At 37.8% G+C, this 18,077-nt stretch overlaps 1 protein-coding gene across 1 annotated transcript in view; it reads right to left on the bottom strand.

Moving 5' to 3' along the window:
• Window positions 1-17,791, bottom strand: part of LOC104160000 (lipase member H-like) — a 19,464-nt gene extending 1,673 nt beyond the window's left edge. Inside the window, exons 1-9 of the mRNA XM_009698050.1 lie at window positions 17,743-17,791; window positions 13,811-14,187; window positions 12,068-12,176; window positions 9,440-9,541; window positions 8,378-8,467; window positions 7,056-7,223; window positions 5,352-5,444; window positions 2,795-2,906; window positions 2,245-2,418 (exon numbers count right to left, since the gene is read on the bottom strand). Coding sequence (XP_009696352.1) covers window positions 2,245-2,418; window positions 2,795-2,906; window positions 5,352-5,444; window positions 7,056-7,223; window positions 8,378-8,467; window positions 9,440-9,541; window positions 12,068-12,176; window positions 13,811-14,187; window positions 17,743-17,791 — 1,274 coding nt within the window. The remainder of the gene's footprint in view (window positions 1-2,244; window positions 2,419-2,794; window positions 2,907-5,351; window positions 5,445-7,055; window positions 7,224-8,377; window positions 8,468-9,439; window positions 9,542-12,067; window positions 12,177-13,810; window positions 14,188-17,742) is intronic.
• Window positions 17,792-18,077: the final 286 nt, after the last annotated feature.

Raw genomic sequence — 18,077 nt, 5'->3', positions numbered from 1 at the left:
GAATGCCTTACAGGAGAGCAGACTTCAGCAAGGAGCAGGTTCTCCAGTTCACCGACAAGGAGCAAAACACAAATAATTTTTTTGTTAGGTGAGGCTTTCACAATCCTTCACCCCGTGTGGCTTCTCTGCTGTCTACTAAAAAGCAAAGGCATGCCACACTGTCTTGTTCAGGAGCAGTCTTCTTTTTTATTACTCCTGTTTTGGTTTTGGTTAAAAAAAGTAAAGGTGGCTGGCTAAGTATTTTTGAGACATTCACCTTCCCCATCAATTGAGTTTGAATTGACTGACAGGTTCAAAAGCTTTTTGGGAGAACTGACACCTGGACACGCACAAGTTAGGAAATCTTTCTGGCTTTATAGGTGAGCAGGAGAGAGAGAAGAAGAAGAATCTGAAAATTATATGTGCCTTTTAGCACTCCCACATTCACACACCACCTGTGTGAATAATGGACCAGCCCAGTAGACAATTGTCAGTGATATTTCCCAAACTCCCACTGTCTGCTATTAACCCAGATCTGAGGAGACTGAGATTCCTATTGTCTTTTATCCCTGCACCTGTCCCCTAGTTTTTAGCTACTACTTTGTAATATGAATAATTTAAATATTTTCAATATAGTTTCTAGTTGATTATCCTGTATTCACGTAATTGTTGTAATTATATGTAAGTAAATAAGGTAAATATAGGTAGTTACAATTACAATGAGCAATTACGTAATTATACCAACCAATAGTGGTGTAGCATCTGCATTTAAATTACCTTCACACGCTGAATCAATGCACTGTTTTCCATTGCTATCTAAAACTATCTAATGTGCCTATATGACCGCCATCTGATGAGGCTCCCTACGAAGGACTTTAGTGGATCCTGTATCAAAGCAAATCAAGCGCACCTTACTTTGAAACTAACAAGAGTCAGAGTAACAGAAATGAAAACTCAAAACAAATAAGGGCTGTTCACTGAAAATCTTCCTTATTTGCTAGATCATTATCTGAAAAAGTCCTGAATGCTGATAGGCGTGATTTATCACCATTGGGTTGAGAAAAAAAATTGCAAGATGATTTAGAGCTTTGACTCTCTCTCATCACCAAATGCTTTTAAATAAAATCATGACAGTTCACCTGAGAGCTTGAGAGTTATGGCCTTCAGCAAGTTAATAAAGTCTAATGTATATACATTCTGGGGTACTATTTTGATTACTGACTGTTCTGTTTCTTCCTGAGTCTCTCCCACCCATCTCCTTCTCTTTCCCAGTAAATACGAAACAGTAGATTAATTTAACAAGGTTTCATAATTTTTACAAAGTATCATACCCAATTCCTACTAGACGATTATCATATACCGGATCAGAAAGCCTTAAATGTTATTTCTCAAGTTAACAAAATATGCTGACTTAAGACTTACTCGTATTGTAATATCATTCTCATTCATTACTTATTTGATAAACATTATTAGGTTTTATTTTAAATTCTGACTTTTTTCAATCTGCAATTCATATGAAGCAAATAAATGTAACAACTCTAAAAGAAAGTACTCTTGCTACTCCTGGATATTTCTTACCTAGCCCATGTAATATGTTATTTTCACAAGATGCAAATGTAAAATTTAATTGTTAGTGCTATTGAACAAGTAACTCTGGAGATCTAAAAAATGAGCATATGGCAATACTGCGGAAGTATTTAAAACCAAAAATAATTAATAAAAGCTTAGTAATGACAACTATCAAAAAATGCAGGTGATTTCATTTTAAGGGTAGGCAAGCAGTGTTTTGGTCTTGCAAGTTCTTTACCTTCAGCAACAAGACCGAAAACCTATTCCAGTCACATAAGTAGCTGAAGTGCTCCATTTCATATCAGAGTGTGAAAAGTTGTGTATGGACACATGATTAAAATCAGAAAAGTGCCTAATAAAATTTATCTTCTGGAAGAGAACTTAACCATGCAGGTGTAAGTTAGGTTGGTCTACCTAAGTGGTCCTTGAAAACCCATTGTGACCAGACGACAGCATCATCCTACTGTAACAAGCAGGATGCGTGACATCTGTGTGTACAATGGTGCTGAGCATTATATGTTAATGTACAGAGAAGCTCTTCCACATGATAAATTTGATCCTAGGTAGGATGAGAAGGATATTCATGCACTTAGGAATATGCAATTAAAAAAATCAATAGAGGGAAATACACATTTCTGAGGAAACATCCTGAACAGTTTAGTTGATACACAACTTTGATACATGACAAACACTTACCTTTCTGGATTATTCAGAGATTTCAGCCTCAACTGGAGAACCCTAAGCTTGTGTTTTGGTCCTACTAAAGTCTTCGTAGAAAAGGTCAAGGAAATTTTTGATATTTTGTCAAGGTCTCGGTAAAATCCAGTTAGTATTTTGACTCTCTTATATTGCTGAAACGTTGAAACTTCACTAAAGAAAAATAATATTTCTAGTCAGGATTTTGTTAACTGAGTAACATTCATTATTGCTAAGTATTATTATTAAGAACAGAAATCTTGTAAGATGTATTGACTTTGAGCATTCAGAAGAAGGACACCTAGAACCGGATTCAAACCAGTACCATGCAAGGACCTGGGTTAGTTCATAAATGGAAAGAAGATCATTTCAGTGTGCAGAGCATTGCCTCTGACACTGAGCCATATTCAGGAAAAGGAGCCATGGCCAAGTCTTAACAACCCCATGATACTTTTTTGACTGAAAAGTTAACAAGTTAAAAGGTTTATGAAACTCAGAAAATCAGTCCTATAAAGTGATAAAAAAGATCTAGAGACAAAGCACAACATACCTGTTCATCTCGGATTCTACTGTGTTTCCAGTATAGTCTGTTATTTTAACTTTAATGAAACCTCTCCTAATGCTTTTATTCCAGGTAGTAATATCCAGTAAGTAGTTATACACTGCAAAAAGAAATAGGAAATAATAAGATTCACATATAGTTGCTATTATCACCCTGTTAAAAGTATTCACTGGTTGATGATAGGAACAGTGACTCTTTACTTCTAAGTTACCAGCTCAAAGCAGAATAAGGTGGGTATTGACAAAAATTAGCTTCTACCAAATGGCTACTTGGAGTTCTGTGTAATTAGTGTATCATTTCCTCCAGTTCTTACATGGAAAGGATTTGCATCAGAAAGCTACCATCAGAATTAACACAGAGAGTTTGACCTGCCTAAAGAAAAAATGCAAAATCAAGCCCTAACTAGCACCTTCAGGTTCTGCCAAGCTCTGCAAAGAGGGGAGATATGAGCTATTGGTGTAGCAACACTATCACATTACCCACAAAAGTGACATGTCCAGGAAACAGCTGGGGTACACTGGCAGGGAGAGGGGAGGAACAGCATTGGCACAAGCTTTATGTACAGGCAAAGCGGGCAGTTAGCTAGGTGAGCAGATTAATCAGGTGGTAAACGCTGAAGAGAGCCATTATTCCCACGCCTTGCTTGCCCAGCCTGAGCAGGTGCAGCAGTACAAGTCCTCGAAGCACCCTTCCCTCGGAGAAGTCAACCTGCCAAAACCTCGGTGTGGATACTAAAAAAACTACATGGGGAAGACTGAGGAAGAGGAGAGGGATCTGACTGCTTTCCCATGCTCCAGCCCCTTCTCCCCCTCCCCTGGAAGGCCCACGGCCCCAGGAAAACAGGTTGGGTACCTGGGGCTGGCACCCTCCGCGCACTGGCACGGACCTGACCTGCTCTGCTTTGCCCTCAGAAACCCTGACCCGGCCTTCTACCGCACTTCTGTAATCACCACCAGTACTGTAACCATGCTATGGCTACCCAGAGAAAACACCCCTTTACTACTCCCAAAGTAAGGAGGCCAATTCAAGCTTTTTTTTTTTTTGGCATGTTGCTTTTTAACATTCTCTCCTAAAAGACCAAGCCTCACCTGGTATGAAAAGTTTGTCCTGATCAGGTTTAGAGTTTCACTTAGTTTTAAGACCTCTTGTTTATTTCTATTTCCTCATGTTTTCAAATATCTAAGAATTAAAATAAGGTTGTAGTTAATAAATACGCTCTTTTTCAGACTGGTTTAAAAGACTCATTTTTCTTCCTGACTTTGCATATTTTGCCTTAAATTTATGCTGTCATTACAATGTTTCTTAGTCCTCTTCATGTGCCTCCAACTATGTTTGGTAGTATTTCTCCCCCTCTTTTTTCGCTTCTAACCACCCCTGTCCCAGAATACTACACATAATCTTTTCCTTCTCCAACGTACTCTTTCCATCATCAGGATTCTGCCTAGTTGGATTTTTTTGAACGCCCAGATTTTAATATGTGTGACAGTGAAAGCAAAGCCGTATTTTCCTGCCAGAAGAATGAATGAGGAGACAGACCTAGTGGCCTGTGAAGCCTTGAGAGCATGGAAGAACAAAGTCCAAGCAGACAGGAGCAGGGGAGAACCGCGGTAGCAGGTTTGGGTTGAGCTGAAAGACCACTGGGAATGGGAGTTATTTTATGTAAAATCCATCACATCTTCATTAACCTCTCCTTGGTCCTTTGGAAGAAATAGTGATGTAAGTAAGCATGACCACCACTATAAAAGAGATATTCAGTCCCTGGTTACAAAACTTGCCAAGATGGTGGAAAAAGCTAATGGGAAAACTCAACCTCACTTGAATTCCCTGTAAGCCTATCCCCATATCCCAAATCAAACAACCTTAAACATAACCAATTAGAAGAGTGTGCTAACATTTGCTTATGGTGGTAAAGTCTGTTAACAGAAAGAGAAATTGGATGAGAATCTAAACTGGACCTCTGCATGGATAGGTAGATCCCTAAACTATTGCAGCTAAAGCCCACACCATGAGCATTCATTCCCATAGAGTATAACTCTGAAACAGCCAGCTAAGTTTTCCCTCCACTGTTTTACTCCTAGGGAGACATGGACTTTTAAAAGCTGGAGTAGCTTTATTTGATTGTGGGGTGCTCTCCTCCTGGAGTGGAACATAGAGGTGTCTCTTTTTTGTCCCCCACTCGGGGCAGTCTCGCTTCCCATTCTTGCTCTCTGAAAACGGCAGCAATGATCCCATCTACGCAGGTTCTCTCAGTCCAGATTTTTCCCTGTCACTTGATTCTCATTTTCTGGCTTCCCTCTTCCTCTCAGCAGTTCATCCTACTTTTAAAGTCACATTTCTTTCTCAGTTCATGTATTGCTTACTCTTCTGCCACAATCTTCTTCTTCCTCCAGTCTGTGAACTGACATTTAGTTTGTGGTTTATTACACCATTTTACACAGCAGTTAACAATAACTTTCTAATTTTAACATGCTTTCACTCCAGATGAGCTAACAAATAACAGCCATAACATTTCATAAAGAATTTATGTATGTATTCAGTCACTCACTGCAGAATGGGTCTTGATCTGAGGTATCAAAATAAGCTTTTGTTGATGAACTCTTTGGGATTAACAGTTTTTTCCATCTATCAGCATAATAACCTGAAATCCAAAGTTTAAATATTTCATTTCAGACCTTTAGCAAAATCATGATACACATGTAATTACACAAAAGAATCTCACCCAAAGTGACAGATTCCACTTTAATTTTTCTTAAATATTCTCTGAGAAAGTAAATTGACTTGGGAAATGCAAGAATCCTCTGAGCATAATAGAATGTAGTATGCAAGTATTTCATTCTTCTAATATACTAGTATCATTAAAATTGTCATAATGTAATAGTTGGAATCTATTTAGTCTAGAATACTAACTCCAAAAAATAGTGCTTATAAACTTCTGCAGAGGTAATAAAAACAAACCCCCGAAAGTAGCCCACATACTTGCAGAGAACAGTTACAGAACAGCTTCACATTAGGTAAAATTTCTTCCTTTCTTTTTTGAATCATTAAAGTAAATGTTTTTAAACCCTTTAGTCTATAATTGTGGATATTATTTTTAAAAATGTTAAATAGTTGGTAAACTTCCTCAGCCTATGGATGCAATGTAGAAAGAACTTTTGGTTTATACAATTCTATGCTTATCGTCTTTGGGGCTTGATAACAGTCCTTGTTTCTAAAACAGCTGATGCTATTCTCTCCCTCTTGATTTCTTTACCTAGAGTGGACAACAAGGGCCAGTTCCAGGCTGCAGAGCTGCCACTGCAAGGCAGCAACTAGGAAAGCTTGCAGTGGAGGGATGCTGCGTCTTCTCTCAGTTCCCAGATTCAGGTTCCTGCTCGTAGGTTTTACGGTTATTAAAAAAAAAAAAGGGAGCGTGAGTGGGGGGTTGGGGGTGCTGCTGACTGGTCAAATACTCCTCCACCTCTAGCTCAGACATTCTGTGTAAGTGCATCAGGCATGGCTAATAACCATGCTGGGGAAGGCCTGGAGTCTTTGCCTTACTATAAGGTCCCGTTATGGTTGGGTTTTATCATAAAATAGCATAGAGATTTGTCTATCTACGCTTTTTCTTCAAACCTGATCTAACTAATATAGGGTGTACATCCTAATATAAGGATGTAAAAAAGACAAGGTATGAATTGAAAGTTAAATTCTAATTAAATACTTCTAAAATTTCATTCTTAAAAAACCCCTGCCAACTAGGAAATGCTCACACTATTGTAGATCTTTTCAAACTCTCCCCAGATCCTCTCTAAAAGCAACAAAACCCCAAACAACTAAACACCCCTCCAAATAAAAGCTTGATTCCAAAAGAAGAGCCAGAGAAACCACAAAGTTGCTATAAACATTATTACTCTTAAATAAAAAGCCCAGGTACTCTAGGGAGGTTAACACACTGTGAAAGGATAAAGTGAGGAACTAAGTAGAAGCAGTTTCTCTGCAGAAAGGAAATACATTGTGAAACCATTTCAAACTGGAAAGCATAATGATCAAAGATTAGGAACATTCAGCACCCGTGTCTAACAGAGAGAACTATAAAGCAGACAAAGCCATAAACTTTAAACCACTTTAAACTGTATGCAGCTCTGCACATGATTAATCTCTACAGATCCCTTAACACGATACTACAGATCTCTGGAGAAGCCCCAGAAAGAGCTAGCCTGGATTTCCCAGAAAATCTCATCCAGCCCAGAGCAGATACCATAACACTTACCCAGTACTGGACAGGACAACGGCTGGAAAGCTTCACAATCAAGACATTTTCCTCTTTTGTAATCCAAGTAAGAGTCACAAGGATATGTTATTATGTTGCACCTTCTTTTCAAAGATGATAAGAAGAGGAAGACAGATCTTTGATGGTCACACTTAAAATACTGAAGTCCTTCAAAAAAGAAAAACCAAAATACGCCAATAATATGTGATCATTTTTCTTCATGAAAGAAAAGGTGTTATCAAAGTAATCCCGTTTACCTGAGTCATTCTTAGTTAGCCATGCTTTTATTCTCTGGTTAGTTGGCCACCAAGTGTAAAAAGTGGATGCACACACACAAGAAGAAGAAATTAGAGACTATTTTGACTGTTACAGGTACAGAGAAAAGTCTACAGGCTTTTATATGTAAGAAATAGTCTACTAAGTCCTATCAAATTTACATAATTTTTTGTTATAAAGCCTGAGTCTGAGTTAAAATTTGCCTTGTTGCATCCAGCGCAGAACGTTGTGGCAGAAAAATTACCGTGAGGAATACTTCAGAGATTCTTCTCTCTAGTTTTTTTGGGGTAATAAATTCCTTCCTCTCCTAGCAAAACAAACTGTGAGAATTGTACAGATGAAGATGATCCTGAGTCTTAAGGGATTCTCCCATACTCAGACAAACAAGTGGAAGCCTCATGCTTTTGCAGCACCTCTAATTTGTAGCAGCACTGTACAGATTAGTAATAGAAACGTAGACAGATATAAACATATCCAAAAAGAGTAAACAAAAACAACGGGCAGCAACCTTGCCTAAGATTTACGGAGGTTGAACTAAGCAAAATTCTGCAGCAAAAGATCATGTTATAAAACTGTTTTCATCCTAGAGCCTAAAAGACCTGTTCAAAACCTAGTTTGTCATTGCCAACCAGGAGGAACCTAAGACACAGTGAAAACTTCAATGCCTTGCCTTCCATGTCACATGCAAGTGATCTTGTCCAAACCACTTGGACACAAACATCTTCCCCCATGCCTAGCCATATATAAGCACAGAAAAATAATGATCACTATATGCAGATTGTATATATAATATTATAATGTAATTCCATCATACCAATAAAAATAGTATGGTGGAATACATATGCTTATAGGAAGATCTTTATTTTAAGAAAAGTTGTCAAATATCTTTGTTGTTTCTCATTCGCTGAGCGGGGATGGAAAAGAAAGAACACAATGCCCTCAGCTCCCATATTACTGAATATGTGCAGTATCCATTGAATTCAGTTCAATCTTTTTTGATTTGATCTCAGACTCTTTTCTTATTAATTGAACACATTTTTATTTACCACTGAATACTGTTTGTGGACAACCAGGCTGATCCATTCCTCCATTTGGATAGAAATCAATGGTTCCTAAAGGTTTCTTGAAACCTAGTGCTAAAGTAAAAACATCATGAATCAAAAAAGCATAAACAGAACTATGCAGTCAACTATTTCTCATCACATTCATTACAAAATAACATGGAGGTCTTAAAGAAAATTTTTACAATTATACTGGTCTTTTGTTCCGTAAATGGAAATCATGTTATGAGTTAAAATCCATGGGTTTTTTTAAGAAAATTATACACATGTAAAATGCTGTACACAAATATATACAAATTTGTGTAAGACTCTACTGCCACAAAAGAATAAGGAAAGAACAGAAGCAACTATTCAGTGCTGTAGCTGAGACAGCATTTGCACAAAGAAATTTATGAAACTCATGTTCTCTCCAGCAACCAAAATTCTTTCCCAACATAGTTTTCATTAGAGTAAGATTTTTCATTTTTTTGCACATGACATTGGATTCTGAGCTACACTAATATAAGCAGTATATCAAAACAGAAAAATCTGTATCTGTCCTATAAAAGACCATGAGTAAGATTTAGCTCAGTCTGACCTACATTCCTATTTACCACACATTATTTTTAGTCACATAATTGGAACATTACAAAAATAGGTATTTTACAACTTCACATATAAATTTGTATCGTAAAATGCTTAATTTTTAATATTATTAAAGAAACTGATACAGACATAAAAGTTATTTCAAAATTTTAAGGTTCAGTCATGAAACTTCACTCACTCAATAACACGGCTACTCATATCAGAACTGAACAAAACACACCATCGTTGCTTAAGGCATTAGCCAAGTTGAGTTTCAATTTCTCGATGAACAGGCATCATAACATACAGTATGATTTCAAAAGTACAGACCTCGTTAGAAAGCAACAGCACAGGAATCCACCCAATAACACAAAATATACTTCTGCAGGACTATCTGGATATTATGGAAATAGCTTACTCCTTCTCTTTTGCTTTCCTGCCTTTCCTCAAGTTGAAATAGGAAAGTTAAGGCTATGTCATTACCATCAGTATCTGAATGGATTACATCAACAAATTGCGCATCAGTATGATCCAGTCTCCCTTCTGGTGATTGTCGAGTGAACAAAGGGCCCGCTGGGTCAAGACCTAAATGAAAATAACACTAGCATTACAAATCCTGGGGTCTGTTTCTACAGATATATACAAGACTGACATTTGAGCATTATTCATCAATGACTCTTCATTTTCCTGGGATAATAATAACAATAAAACCCAGCACAATTCTTCTCAAGTTTCCATTCTTGAACTTGGTAAACAAAGCAAGGGTTCCTACCACAGGACTGGTCAACCCATATCTTTAAATTTCTCTCTCTCCCTAATTAGTTGTGCTCATCTCCCAGTTCTCCAGATGAATATAAGCCAACAGCATTAGGGATCAAATCAGGAGAATTAACTTTGTCCTTTTCCCCAGAAAATACCATGCCTAATAGGTACTTCATAAAAATGAAACCCACAATATAACTGCTATCACCACTAGAACACAAGATGAAGACATTTTGGATGGAGAAAATTTCAAACATGCCTCAGTCATTTCATCCATTGTTGCTGAAATTACTTATAGAAAAACAATTGTTATATACAACCAAGTGAAATACTAGGTTTTGACCACATTTTCACCTGAAGGAGGTTTGGAAATCTTATACTCAAAATAAAACTCCACTATGACAAAAGACACTGTAACCAAGATCCACAAAAAGCACTTTATATCAAGGAGGAGGGGATTTGGGTGGCAAAGTACTTGAAGTATAAACACTGTGTATTCTTATTCATCTTAGGGATAGGGAATTATTGTAGTGCAGCCCTGAAGCGTGATAATTTTCAAGATGGTAATTTCTGTCTTTCATAGGAAAGCAAAATTGTTAGCTGAGGTTTGCTCTGCTCTTATTTTCTTGACAACAAAAGCTCAGACAAAGACAGGAAAAGAAAAAGCAGCAAGGATGGAAAATACAGCTGTCAAGGCAAAACATCTTGCTACACTTAAACGACTCCTAATTACATTCCCACCGACTGAGAGACAGGGACAGTGTATGACCTTAAATTATTCAAATTTGTATTATGATTTAACTGCCAGATGTGCTTTAAGAACTAATCTGGGAAGGTTCTCTCTCAAGACCCAAACTACCACAGTCAATCATGGAATGCCAGGAATTCACATTCATAGTACCCTATGTGACAAAGGTCATTGGTTTAGTCCATTAATTTGTTTTATATTTCCAAAACCTCCAAACATTGAGGAAGAAAATATTTTTTTCTCTTTTTTAAAAAGATCTCATATTTACAACATCATTTTGGGCCACTGGCTCAACTTGTTTGAAAGAAAAAGTATCAAAACAGTCACATAAGAGGTTATGAGCCTTGTGTGTTTGGACTACTCAATCTTTGCCTTTATTCATCCATATCTGTAATCATAAGAAGGTGATTGATACAGTTCATATAATTCCATTTACCTGTGAGCATCTGAGTTCAGAAAATACATGAATCTACTAGCTCCCAGTTAGCGTAGAGAGCACACAGACCTGCTAGCCTAGCATTGCAACCAAGACTGTCCCAACCAGTGATGCCAGCAAACTCTAGGGAATTGTGTAAACAAGCGGAAACAAGTATTCTTAACCAAAGGAATATAGCTGGAGCCTATTAGACTCCTAGAAAATGCCCTGACTTTCAGATTACTGTACAAAAAGAGGAGGAGTCTCTAATTCCCTTTCTTAAGGCTTGCTACTGGTTCCTTTTACATTTTGGGAAAAAAATTACTTAGGTATTCTGAAGAGGGGGTTTGGAGCTGTGAATCTCAAGGACAGGTAACGGCCTCCTTTCAGCCTGAAAACAGCTGCTGTCTTAAATCCTAAACACTATCAGGATCCAACAGTCTCTTCTCCTCTTAGCACCTTTTCTGATAGTTAGCTTAGTCAGCTTCCTTCTCAACACGCCAGCTGCACTTTTGCTCTTTCACCACAAGAAGTATTTGGGGCCTGGGCACTAAATCAGCACTGTGGATTCTGCCCTAGGAACCAGCATCTAAAATTTAATCCTAAACTTTGTGCAGTCCTGAAAGAAGTACCCACATGAGGGTACTCCAGTGTTCACTGTATGCACCACTCCTGCAGATGGCAATGCTGACGATGCAACAAGTATGAGATAAAATTTGCAGTATCCATACATGGGTTGCACACCTGATCTACTCAAAGTACCAACATACTAATGTACTAAAGCTTACACCATGTTCAGATACCTCAAACCGAAACTAAATCCTTGTACCTGATTCCTGTGGTCTGACCAAGAGCTTTTGAACTTCCTTTCAGAGGGACCTGACCTGCTCCACCAACTAGACAGAACACCAGGCAGCATACCTTTTAACTTCAGTGCCATTTGGATGTAGCACTCAATTTTCATTTGAGATAGTACAGGCAAGCAGGTTGGAAAATTGCAAGTGTAATTTATGTCCTGAAGGCAGACTTTCACAATTTTCTATCAGGGATACATTCTTCCTTGTGTATATTACTAAATAGTCCATTCTCATTTGTTGATATTTCAGTGCTAGCATCTATATGATGCGCAGCTAGGACAACAATACAAGGTACATCAGAATACATGTATTGGGATTAAAAGCCTTACCTGTAATTCTGCCAAGTTTGCCGTTATACTTCTGGCCAACAAAACCAGCTATATGAGCCCCAAGACTAACTCCAATCATATACATAGAGTTGAGAGAAGCTCCACCCACCTATCGGGAAAAAAAACACCAAAGCCACAACCACACACACACTTAACTACATAGACATCTGTAGACTGATTTAGTTTTCATTTTTTGGCAGTAATCTAAGTTATATCTCTAACTTTCTAACTTTCAAAACAAATGGAAATTACAAAGTTCTTTTCAGTTTGCCATTCTGTGCTAGTTAAACTATGTAGTAATTATGAAATTCTTTGACTAGAAAAAAGTAAAAAGGAAGCTTGAGTCACATCTCTTCCAAAACGTCACACTAATTCGAAGGGGTGCAGGGGAGGGAAGAGGAAGGTATTTATCAGATACAAGAAAGATGAACCAAAACTATGAACTAGGAAAAAAACCCTTCTCCCCCTGCCTTATCCTTCCAATAAAATAAATTAAAACCAGAATACCATTAACAAAGACTTCTGCCACAGAAGTGCTGAATAATGGTGCCAAATGCATACCTGCAGGAAAGCTTTAAGATGCTCATTCTACAAAGCAGGCAGTATCTTAAAAAAAACCTACTGCAGAAGTCTGAAACAGTATCAGCAGACCTGTTGGAATCTCTGCAAAGTGATGGGATGATATGTGGGATCTGACATATTAACTTCTCTCAAAAAGAAGGAACAAAGGCCTCACAACAGCTTGCAAGTATGCAACTGATCGTTGTGGGACACAACATACCCCATCACCATCACTTTGATGGCTCGCACAAGAAGATCTGCCCAAGCATGCCATGCTGTCATTGCTTTGCCAGGCAGATCTGTAATCAGCAATTAACCAAAAATCTGCATCAAGAAATTTGCAAAATACACCTTTTTAACCCACTCTGGATTGGAGACTGTTCTTAAAGTCCTATTTCATTTTTCTATTCCATAACAATAAATTTACTGTCATAATTACAAATTGTTATCACTATATCTAGTCCCAGAGGACAGATTCTGATAGGCTTTCTCTACTTTCACCTCAGATTTTCTCAAAATGCTGGGTTTTTTACTCAAATTCCACATGGATATTTTCTTACTGCACAGCATTCAAAATTTCTGAGAATGGCTGGGAAAAGAAGCAGTGAGAACAGAATAAAAATCCAGCAATAAATCTAACAATGGCATAAATGAGATGATAACATGTTTTGTTCATTTGGTTAAGCAATAAATCTAAAGCCCAGTTAAGACCACTAGCATTAACAATTGTTTCAGCAACTCCCTCTAGAATCAAGAAGTTTATATCATTTTGGAACAAATATTTATATCTCTGTCAGTGATTGCTTTTTCATTTAAAATCTTTAATTATAGTAGTTTAATAGTAAAAATAGTAGTGCAATGCTTTGGTAAAATTTCAATGCTGCATACAATTTTAACATCTCTCACTTCACCTCCCCGCTGGTGCCTTCATTTTCCAGAAGACCTCCAACCTCCAGCTGGCTAAAGAAATAAGATGCGCTCTAAGGCATAATTCAGTGAAAAGGAAATAAGAACTCAGTTGAAGTTAAAGATATGCAGTAATAACTGTGTGCAAAGTTGGTAAATACTTTGGTAAAGAAAGGTTATTGGATATTGTTCTCTTTAGACATATTTTAAATACTCATTCCCGCTCAAACTACGCTATTTAAACTTATTCAGAACAGATGTAACTCTCTGTCTTACCAGCATCTGGTCAACATAGTTCTTCAGTATTTCTGCGACTTTTTTGCAGTTTTCAACAGCAGTTATATAATTCACAGTTGTAGCACCACGATTCCAATCAACTATAATGAGATTAATATCCTCCGAAGACAGTAAAAGCTTCTTCATGTCACCTAGCCATGCCGGTGGAGATCCCGTTGGTCTGAAGCCATGAATAACAAAGATGATTTTCTTGGAGGTATTAAGGTGTGCAGACGCAGTAACATTGTGTTCAATGAGTCTCTCAGAACAATTTGGATTTTCCCTTGTGTATAGCAGTAGCTGGACTCGGAGTTCTGTTCCAGACAAAGCATCACCTATATCAAGATCTGTAAATTCAGGACATTTTTTCTCCTCATCTGAAAAAGATCAAAAAGTTAGACAGGCATTTGATGAGTTAGACCACCTGAAACACCACCTCTTCACTTTTCTTTCCACGTTTTTCCACTAAAAGTGAAGAACTTCCATTTTCTTCATTCCAGACCTTTGGAATGAGGTGCCAGAATGTGCAGTGAACAACAGAATCACAGAATCACAGAATCACAGAATGGATTTGGTTGGACGAGACCTCTGGGATCATCGACTCCAACCTTTGCCCTAACAGCACCATGTCAAGCAGACCATGGCACTAAGTGCCACGTCGTCTTTTCTTAAACACCTCCAGGGACGGGGACTCCACCACCTCCCTGGGCAGCCCATTCCAATACTTAATGATCCTTTCCGTGAGGAAATGCCTCCTCATTTCTAGCCCGAACTGCCCCTGGCGCAGTTTCAGACTATGCCCTTTTGTCCTGCCATCAGTTGCCTGGGAGAAGAGGCCGACCCCCACCTGGCTACCCCCTCCTGTCAGGTCATTGTAGAGAGCGATCAGGTCTCCCCTCAGCCGCCTCTTCTCCAGACCAAACCCCCCCAGCTCCCTCAGCCACTCCTAACGAGGAGCCACAGTTTAACTAATGACTCTGCAGATATCACTATGCTCCTCTGAACCCTTCAAATACAAAATTAACCTTTCTAATTGCTCCTGAACAATGTATTTTCTCCATAACAAATATAAATTAGTAGTCACTGTTGATAATATTCTTTGCTTAACCATGAAATTTAGGTTCTCAGAATTTTTTCACAACTAGTGTGTGCTGTATAAACAGGAAGACCGTTGTAATTGTTTCTTCCTCTTTCAGCCAGGGTGGCAAAGCTGCCAATCCTTAGGCCTTACTGTTTGATCTAGCAACAAGAAACAGTGACCTGACAGTACCGGGATGTTCCAGAACCCTTCCCTAGTTTTGGATCACCATAAGGACACCATTACCAAGAAACAAAGAAAGAAGAAAAAAAGGATCCTGTTCTGAGTTCAAAAAAATAAAAATCTGTAAGGTCAACACACATAAAGGCATAAAAACTCTAGTACTTAGCATTTCTGTACTCAGTTATAGCATACAAGGTTAAGCCGTAGATCAGTCAGGATCAACAAAAGGATGGCTATTTTCAAAAGAGTCTAAAAGGACTTAATGTTTCCCCTGTGTGCTTATCAACATCAAAAGTTAATGCTTTAAAAAAGTATCCTCTGGCTGCTGAGGTCCCATTGTGTGGATAAGCCACTTCAGGATTCTGGGCACAATGCCGACGCCCATCCCAGTTCTTCTGTACGGCCTCTTCACCTTCGCTATGGTGTTAGCTGGTTTATGGCCAAAGAAATCTGGGCCCATCTCTTGACTTCTAGTGGGCTATGCTACTTTACACAAGGCTTTTGTCTGAAATTTGATGGCACCTTTCTCAATTTTTCTGTCATTAACAAATTTGTAAAAGAAGTCAACGTCCAGAAAGCAAAAGTAGGAAGGGAAATAGTGCCTACTCGGTTCCTTAAAAAATAATTTAGAAAGTAACCTGAATTTCTCAGAATTTTTGAGTTATCGGAAAAGCAGTTCTAGCTCTTCTCCTTTTCCCAGCAAGCAGCTAGTAGGCAGAACCAAATCCACCACATTTACGCATCTGCGACAGACAGCGAACCCTCATCAGTTTATAAAGCTGCGAAAGGCAAGTGCAGGGGGGGTTACAAGGGATCTGAAAAATGTATTCGATACCACAGTGCAGATCTAAACAAAGGTAAACAATGTGAATTACAGCAATTAAGGTGCAGTAAAGATGCGGTAAAGACACTAAAGACACCAATTCACTTAGGGAACTAGACCAATCCCCTCTAGGCCAAACCATGTACCTACAATGACTAGACTGGTCACCTCTGGACAGGACATCACAAAAAATAATGGATATTTGCAAACCAGAGCAGGGCTGAAGGTACAGAGTGTTAGAAATGGCCTGAAATTTTCCGTCTCAAATCAGTCAAAGTTCCATGTCTATCATCACTTTACGACAATAGCTACAGTTACCACATGTGGGAAAAGTTAGAATTATTTATATTTCAAAATAAATATCACTGTTCTCCCATTTAGACACTGAATAACTTCAGTAACTTTTACTGAGATTACTGGACAGCTTATTGACTAACTAGTGATACAGGAAGGCAACCCATTTCATTGCTCAGACTCAGACTCACCCAAGAAGAAGTTCTGAAACTGAGAGCTGTTCAGCTTCAGTTGCCTTGAATTTAATGAAAATAATGTTCAAAATATTCAAAACCATGTGACATGATACTGAGATGTTAATAGAATGTGTCACATTTAATCTCTAGTTTTCATAATAATACACAATGATATAACTAGAATACAAATTCTATTACACAAATGTCATATACAAACCTAAAATAAAAAACAGCCACTTGATTACTTTTTGCCATTCAGATTCAAAGCTACAACATGAAACTCTCTCATTTTTGACTAACATTGTTCTTAAATCCAAGTTTAAGCACTGATCCTTATGATTCACTCCGATATATCTAAAATATGAAAGATTCGTGCTAAGATATTGTTGAAGTGTTCCTCCATTTCCATTTATTTTTTTTTTATTTCTTATCAATTGATTGGTAGAAATAAGAACTAATTCTTCTAAAGCCAGTGGAATGACAGTGACATAAAACAGAGACACGGTCTGGTTCATGGAAGTGAAAAATCTATCACAACGAAATTATTTTAACTGACAAAACTTATTTACTAGCTGGCAAATGTCAAAGGGAAACAACTCATTTACTTATGACTGTGAAATGACAGCAGTTATCTGAAAAGTAAATAGAGGAAAAAAGTAAAGATTATGTCTTTACCGTGGAATTAGGTAAGTACTATAAATAGATTTATAGATTTAATACTTTGAATTGTTTAGTGAGGAGCCATTAAGGGAAGGTTTTTCAAATTCCTATTTCTGATTGATTGCTGGAAGCAGTACCCAGCTCCCCTTTGTGCACACTTGTGGGAGCACTCACATACACTTTTCTGTACAATCAGGCATAGGGCTGTTACATGTGCAGTTTAACACAGTTAATATACAATTTTAACTTTCCTGTGTACATTTCTTAAGTGTTGTAAGTATCTTCTGCGGTTGAAAAGGGGAAAAATCTTAACTGCACACTGACTTTTTTGTAACTAAATTTTACTATTTAAAGCATAACGCATAACTTGAAAACTTGCCAACCTATCAAATCCGCAATAAACAATAAACTTACGTTAATATGTTAAGACTATTTCACAACTACCTCTTTACTTCGTACAGAGTGCACATACCTGAGTGTGTCTCTGTGCAAAGTACAGCCAGAGATATAGTATCTGGCTTTGTTCTATTTACTTTAAAATGAAAACTTACGTCTCAGTTTCAAAGCAAGTAACTTCTCTTTACTAATCGTCCGCTCCATTAGGCATAATTCACATGGTTTAATCTTTTGGCCAATTTAAATGAAGGAATATTCATTTTTTTGATGCTTGAACAAAGCCAAGAGACTACAACGCAAAGAATAAGCTAATGGTTCTTACCTGATTTCACCCAGTATAGCAAACAGATGAAGAAACACAATTTCAGCATGTGGAAATGGAGAAAAGTAATACGTAATATCCACAGACAAGTGGTAAACCCAGTGGTTCCTTATAGTATGTTAGATTTCTAACCTAACTGAATGCCACTAATGAAGGAAGTAAGTGACATGTAGAGTAGGAAGCAGAAAGCAAAGCTGTATTCAAGCTTCTGCAATTCATGACTCCTCCTATTGAATGACTTCAGTAGGTAGGGTGGTTTCTCATCCTTAAAGGTTGGGATTGGTTTTCAATCCATTTCCCTCTCTGCCTATCAGCAGATTTACATGTAAGCAGTC

Source organism: Cariama cristata, unplaced genomic scaffold (genome assembly GCF_000690535.1).
Source record: "Cariama cristata isolate BGI_N322 unplaced genomic scaffold, ASM69053v1 scaffold41193, whole genome shotgun sequence".
Lineage (NCBI taxonomy): Eukaryota > Metazoa > Chordata > Aves > Cariamiformes > Cariamidae > Cariama > Cariama cristata.
The sequence above is the reverse complement of the archived record's forward strand: the minus strand, read 5'-3'. Positions and strand labels throughout refer to the sequence as shown.